The following is a 7544-nucleotide window of genomic DNA, read 5'->3' as shown; positions in this document are numbered from 1 at the left end:
GAAGTAGGATTGCCCAACCTTCCTTCCAAGGAGTGGCTGGTGGGTTTGATTCTTCTGATTAGCAGTCAAGTGCCTTAGGCACTATGCTACACATAACCATAATAAGTATCTATGTACCCAATGAAAGAGCTGCAAAATACATAAATCAAACTTTAATAGAATTGAAAAGACAAATAAATGACTCCAAAGTCGTAGTAAACAAACAAACAAACAAACAAACAAAAAAAAAAACTCACTGCCATTGACTCATTTCCAACTCCTAGTGACCTCCATTGGGTTTCTGAGGCTGTAAATCTTTATGGAAGTAGATAACCCCATCTTCCTTCCATGGAGCAGCTGGTAGGTTTGAACCACTGACCTTCTGGGTAGCAGTCAAGTGCCTTATTCACTACACCACCAGAGCTCCTTTCACAGTCATAGGAGACTTTAATACACCACTTTCAATGAAAGATAGAACAACTGGAAAGAAACTCAACAAAGATGCAGAGAAACTAAACAGTACAATTCACCAACTTGATGTTATAGACATCTAACTATCCCTATCTGCTGATGATATGATCCTATAAATAGAAAATCCAAGAGACTCAGAAAAAAAAAAAAAAAACCTACTAGAACTAATTGAGAGATTTAGCATAGTGGCGGGATACAAGATCAACATACAAAAATCAGTTGGATTCCTCTACATCAGCAAAGAGATTGCTGAAAAGGAAATCAACACCATTTATAACAGCTACCAAAAAAATAAAATACTTGGGAATAAATCTTATCAGGGACACAAAAGACCTGTACAAAGAAAACTGCAAATCACTACTCCATGAAACCATAAGAGATCTACATAAATGAAAGAACATACCATGCTCATGGATAGGAAGATTAGACATTGACAAAATGTCAGTACTACCCAAAGCAATCTATACATTCAATTCAATCCCAATCCAGATCCTATCAACATTCTTCAAGGATATGAAAAAACCAGCCACTAATTTTAAATGGAAAGGAAAGAGATAAGCAAAGCACTACTAAAGAAGAAGAACAAAGTAGGAGATCTCACATTGTGGGATCTCAAAACCTACTATCAGCCCCAGTAGTCAAAACTGCCTGGTATTGGTACAATGACAGACACCAGTGGAACAGAATTGAGAATCCATAAATAGATCTGTCGACCTATGGTCAGCTGATCTTTGACAAAGGGCTGAAATCCATTAAATGGGGAAGAGATGGTCTGTTTAACAAATGGTGCTGGCAAAACCAGATATCCATTTGCAGAATAATGAAACAAGATCTGCACCTCACACCATACACAAAAACTAACTCTAGATGGATAAAAGAGTTAAATGTGAAACCTAAAACTATAAAGCTCCTCAAGGAAAAACTAGGGGAAAATTTAGGGGCCCTAATTTATGCCATAAAATAGAACTATCAAGTATAACCCAAAATGCACAAACAACAGAAGATAAGCTGGATGATTGGGATCTTCTAAAAATTAAATTTTTATGTGCTTCAAAAGGCTTCTCCAAAAGAGTAGAAAGAGAACCTACAGATTGGGAAAAAATATTTGGCAATGACATATCTGACAAGGGACTTATCTCTAAAATTTATAGAAAACTTCAACACCTCAACAACAAAAAGACAAATCACCCAATTTTAAAATGAGTAGAAAACATGTATAGACACTTCACCAAAGGTTATTCAGGAAGCCAAATGATCAGGAAGAAATGTTCACAATCATTAGCCATTAGAGACATGCAAATCAAAACAATGAGATGCCATCTTGCCCTAGCACTAGTAGCAAAGATCAACAAGACAGAAAATAATAAGTGCTGGTGAGGATATGGAGAGATTGGAACTCTCATACACCGCTGGTGTGACTGTCAGATGATACAACCACTGTGGAAAGCAGTGTGGGGAATCCTTAAAAGGTTGGAATTAGAAATACCATTTGATCCAGAAATCCCAGTACTAGGTATATATCCTAAAGAAGTGAGAGCCAGAGCACACACAGATACATGCACACCCATGTTCATCGCAGCACTATTGACAATAGCAAAAAGATGGAAACAACTTAGGTGCCCATCAACAGAAGGATGTATAACCAAACTATGGTACATACACAAAATGGAATACTCTGCACCACTAAAGAATAGTATAGAATCTGCAAAACACCACATAATGTAGATGAACTTGGAGGACATTATCATGAGGGAAATAAGTCAATCACAGAAGGACAAATATTTGCATTAGTTCATTATTGTTAAAAGTCAAGGAAAAGTTTATATATGGAAGGAAACTTTCTTTGTTGGTTTCCAGGGGCGGGAGAGGAGGGGAGGAAGCACTGCAAAAATTATATATATATAGCTTGGAGAAAAGAAAATGGCACATATCACAATGGTCAAAGGGACTGAGTCAAGGGTGCCAAGGCTTTCATATTCTGATTAGCAGTGCCTTGGGTCATTAAGTAATAGATTATTCCACATACACATCTCAACACTAACCCTCCACACTCGGTATCTCACTGATGCCCAGGGACACTAGCTGAACCTGTCCAATAAACACAGTAACCAAAATAAAGTGATAAAATTGCTAAGTAAAGAACCTTGAAGAGTGTCTTTAAACAGTAAATGAACTGTTTAAAAATGGGAAGTGTTTAACGCATCACAATACCAGAAGGTAGACATTTAAACAGAAAACATTTCCTACATGCCAGGCACTGTTCTGGGTCCTGTATATATGCAACACACTTCATCTTCTCACTAATCCTGTGAGTTAGGTACTGCTACCATCTTGCCCATTTTATGAGCGTGAGGCACAGAAAGGTTCAGTAACTTACCTAAGATCACACAGCCAATAAGTGGTAGAAGGAAGGATGACCCAGGCAGTCTACTGCACCCTGCTGCCTACTTAATCAATTATGTGTCTATCTCACTTTCAACAGTACAAACATTTTCCCTGTAATCTTGTTCAGACTACAGGCATACCTCATTTTTTTCCTCTTCTCTTCATTGGGCTTCACATACTGTGGTTTTTTTGTTCTTTGTTTTTTTTACAAATTAACAGTTTGTAGCAAACCTGTATCAACCAAATCTATAGGCACCATTTTTCCAACAACATGTGCTCATTTCATGTCTCTGTGTCACATTTTGGTAATTTTCATAATATTGCAAACTTTTTCAGGATATCACTGCACACTTAATAGACTACAGTACAAGCATAACTTACATGCACTAGGAAACCAAAAAATTCATGTGATTTGCTTTATTGCATTATTCTCTTTATCACAATGGTCTGGAACTGAACCTGCAATATTTCTGAGGTATGCCTGCATTAGCTTGCTTTCCAATAAAAAAGACAAACCTTCTTTCTTTCTTTCTTTCTTTTTTTTTTTTAAGAATCTTTATTTACTTTAAAAAAAAAACACTTTTATTTTGTGGTTGATGTTGAAAATATACATAGCAAAACATACAACAATTCAACCATTTCTACACTTACAATTCAATGACAGTGATAATATTTTCCAGTTTTGCAACCCTCCTCACCGTCCTTTTCTGAGTTGTTCTTTTCCCGTTAACGTAAACTTACTGCCCTGTAAGGTTCCTACCTAATCTTTCAAGTTGCTGTTGTCACTTTAATCTCATATAGTTTTTAAAACTTTCATGACCCGTGGAACAGATAGTGCCCAGCTACACATTCCACCTTTGGAGTTTAGTGGGAAATTGCTATCCCACTTTTGTACATGCTGCCATCTGGTGGGGTTTTGTACAACTGCATGAAACTGAAGAAACGGATCTCATTCCACCAGCATCAGCACCGGAGACCCCCTCAGGATATACGAGTCCCATTAATTGTACCAAAAATCCATATTACTGAAAAAAAAAGTGGTTTTTTATTTCTTTCAAAATGCCTTTCATTACTGAAAGCACATGGTTTCAACCAAAAAAAAAAAATCAAAGCAGAAAATAATTTGGTCTTAAAGGGTTAAAAGACCATACTTCTCAAAGCAGGCATTAAAAAATCCTTTTCTTCCTGGAAAGGGAAGAGTTGTGCCTTCCAGTCCAGCTTTAGTTCAAATGATTATAAACTTAAACTGACTGACCAGAGAGGATGTGCTACACCAGCAAAAATGCCCAAGACAAGTATTTTCTGTTTCTCCTTCCAGATCGAAGCCCTGCCCGCAGTCCCACAGCTGGCACAAGTCTGCACCGTTCCACCGAGGACCTGAGGATACGAGAAAGTGCAAACTACGGACGTCTGTGTGAGTATACCCTCTCCCCTACGTCTGCATGAGGGTGTCATCTGCCCCAAGTGGGGCAGTATGTGTGTGTCTCTGTCCTGAGTGACAGAGTCTGTGTATGTCATCCGTGTTAGTGACAGTCTATGTGAGTGTGTATCAGTCACGAGTGATGAAGCCTGTGTGAGGGCATCTCTTTTCTAAGTGATGGAGTCTGCATGAGGGTCTCTGCTTCAAGTGACAGAGTCTATGCAAGGGTATCTTTGTTCTGACAACCTCTTTCTGGCTGTGGCAGCAGGAAAAATATAGATATTTTTATGGATGTGGTCAAGGAGATAAGGCCCAGAATTTGTCTAAAATTTTCAGGATGTGCATCAGGAGAAATCAAACTTTCACCCAGAAATTGAACTGCCCTCAAGACCAGATTTACTACCGTAATCTTCTAAATAATGACTGTGAGAAATGCAACTCTAAATCAAGTCCTGGTATAATCGATACCCAATTCTATGTTCTAGGCATTTTTATCTTAGTCAATACCTTTGTTTCCATTAAACAGATCAGTTTTCTCATTTTTGGTGAAAAGCCTTCTTAGAAATGGAATTAAAAGCAGGATAGGTCCTTTCTCCCAAGAGATAGAAGCCCTTCCAGGGCATCATGGCAGTCTCCATCACCATTAAGATGAAATGCTGACAGACACCACCCCATGGTCGCATGGTTTGCCCTAATGACCTGGATCATGTGGTCTTCCCTATCCTTGGTTTTTCAAAGTAGGAGATCTAGGTAGCCACAGTCAGGAGGTGGCAACATAACATGGGTCTGGGAAGAGCCTTCCATGCTGTTATTCATGGTTTCTGAAGTCGCCTCTCTGCCCAGCACTGCTCAATGCTGCGAATGCAGAAAACAGGCGGTCTCTCTTTTCATGGGAATAAGTAATTACAGCTGAGTGGAATGGGCTATAGTCTAGGTACCCCTCACTGCAGTGGCCCAGCCCACAGACCCCACCCAGGAAGGTTCAGGGAGGAGGAGACATGAAAACTGGGCAGAGGAGGAGAGCAGAACAGCAGACTACAGCAGACTGGGGAGTGAGGAGAAAGAAGTATAAACTGGAGTCTGGCCCATCTGTCAGGAAAGTTGGCATTGAAGGGCAGGAAAGGAGAGGATGGTAGCTCAAAGGGGCTGCAGGTTCAGGGGGAGGGTAGCTTGCTTTGGTCAGGAAGATGGGAGAGGCCTATGTAGAGGCCAAGAGAAAAGACCCTATGAGAGCCTGGATTCCCCTGATGGGCCTTCTTTCCCTTGTTTCCTAGGTCACACCCAGAGCAGAAGCATGAATGACATTTCTCGGACACCAAACACAGACCAAGTAATAAAACCCCTGCACTGGGCTGCACTGGATGGTCAGGGTTGGGGCTGGGAAGGAGCCTTTGCTTTCAAAGGCAGGGAGCCCCTACTGGCAGAACTCCACTCCCACGAAGGAGCAGGTGTCCCAGGAGGGAACCCATTGGGGTCTGGGTTGCCTTGGGAATGCAGCCCAACCTGTCAGGCCCTGGAGAGAACAGTGCACAAAGAATCATGATCAGATAAGGAGCCATTGTCACTAAGCTTGGAATTTGTTGGAAGCTTACATAGGTTCACCACCACTCCCCATGACCCGAGAGCACATTTAAAGACTGGCTGGAGATTTAGGGGGCAGAAGGAAGACAGTGGGACCTCCCTGTGGGAAAAATGTTGTTGTTGTTAGATGCCATTGAGTCAGCTCCAACTCATAGCCACCCTATGTACAACAGAAAGAAATAACCCCCAGTCCGGTGTCATCCTCCCAATCTTCGCTCTGCTTGAGGCCATGGTTGCAGACACTATATCAACAATCCATCTTGTTCAGTGTCTTCCCCTCCTTTGCTGATCGTCTACTTTACAAGCTTAATATCCTTCTCCAGGGAGTGGTCACTTCTGGCAACATGACCAAAGTAGGTGAGATGAAGTCTGGCCATTCTCTCTTCTAAGGAGCATCCTAGCCACACTTCTTCCAGGACAGGCCATGGTATTTTCAGTATTCTTCGCCAATATCACAATTCAAAGGCATTAATTTTTTCTGTAGTCATTGTCCAGCTTTCACATGCCTTTGAGGAGATTGAAAATATCGTAACTTAAGTGCACCTTAGTCTTCAAAGTGGCATGTTTTTTCTTTAACAGTTTATATAAAGGTTCCTTTTAGCAGATTTGCCCAGGGCAGTATAATGTCTTATTTCTTGATTGCTGCTTCTATGGGCATTGATTATGGATCTAAGTAAAATGAAATCCCTGACAACTTCAGTCTTTTCTCCATTGATTGTGATGTTGCTAATTGGTCCACTTGTGAAGATTTTTGTTTTCTTTATTTTGAGGTGTAATCCATACTGAAAGCATAGTCTTTAGTCTTTATCAGTAAGTGCTTCAAGTCCTCTTCACTTTCAGCAAGCAAGGTTGTGCCATCTGCATATTGCAGATTGTTAATGAGTCTTCCCCCAATCCTGATGCTGTGTTTATAGTCCAGTTTCTCAGATTATTTGCTCAGCATACAGATTGAACAAGTAAGGTGAAAGAATATAACGCTGACACACTCCCTTCCTGATTTTAAGCCATGCAGTATCCCCTTGTTCTGTTCATATGACAGCCTCTTGGTCTATGTACAGGTTCCTGGTGAGCAAAACTGAGTGTTCTGGAATTCCCATTCTTCACAGTATATCCGTAATTTCTTATGATCCACACAGTCAAATGCCTTTGCATATTCAATAAAACACAGAGATAATAAAACACTGGTATTCTTTGCTTTCAGCCAAGATCCATCTGACATCAGCAACAATATTCCTTGTTCTGTGATCTATTCTGAATCCATTTGAATTTCTGGTAGTTCCCTGTCAATGCACTGCTGCAACTGTTTTTGAATTATCTTCAGCAAAATTTTACTTGCATGTGATATTAATGACATTGTTAGATAATCTCCACATTCTGTTGGGTTACCTTTCTTTAGAGTGGGCACAAATATCAATCTCTTCCAGTCAGTTGGCCAGATAGCTGTCTTCCTCTTTTCTTGGCATAAATAAGTGCCTCCAGCACTGTATCCATTTGTTGAAACATCTTAACGGGTATTCTGTCAATTCCTGGAGTCTTGTTTTTGCCAATTTCTTCAATAAGTTTGGACTTCTTCCTTCAACACCATTGGTCCTTGATCATATGCTATCTCCTAAAGTGGTGACTATGCAAAGGCATTTGATTGTGTGGATCATGACAAATTATGGATAACATTGAGAAGAATGGGAATTCCCGAGCACTTGATTGTACT

The 7544-nt window shown here is 40.3% G+C and overlaps 1 protein-coding gene across 1 annotated transcript in view; it reads left to right on the top strand.

Moving 5' to 3' along the window:
• The window catches only part of SLC4A5 (solute carrier family 4 member 5), a 128597-nt gene that overhangs the window by 47798 nt on the left and 73255 nt on the right, over positions 1-7544 (top strand). Inside the window, exons 6-7 of the mRNA XM_007952627.1 lie at positions 4154-4249; positions 5530-5585. Coding sequence (XP_007950818.1) covers positions 4154-4249; positions 5530-5585 — 152 coding nt within the window. The remainder of the gene's footprint in view (positions 1-4153; positions 4250-5529; positions 5586-7544) is intronic.

The sequence above is a fragment of the Orycteropus afer genome, unplaced genomic scaffold (assembly GCF_000298275.1).
Source record: "Orycteropus afer afer isolate SDZICR_OR568_19922 unplaced genomic scaffold, OryAfe1.0 scaffold00354, whole genome shotgun sequence".
Taxonomy (NCBI): Eukaryota; Metazoa; Chordata; class Mammalia; order Tubulidentata; family Orycteropodidae; genus Orycteropus; species Orycteropus afer.
Note: the sequence above shows the minus strand (reverse complement) of the source record. Positions and strands in the feature narration are given on the sequence as shown.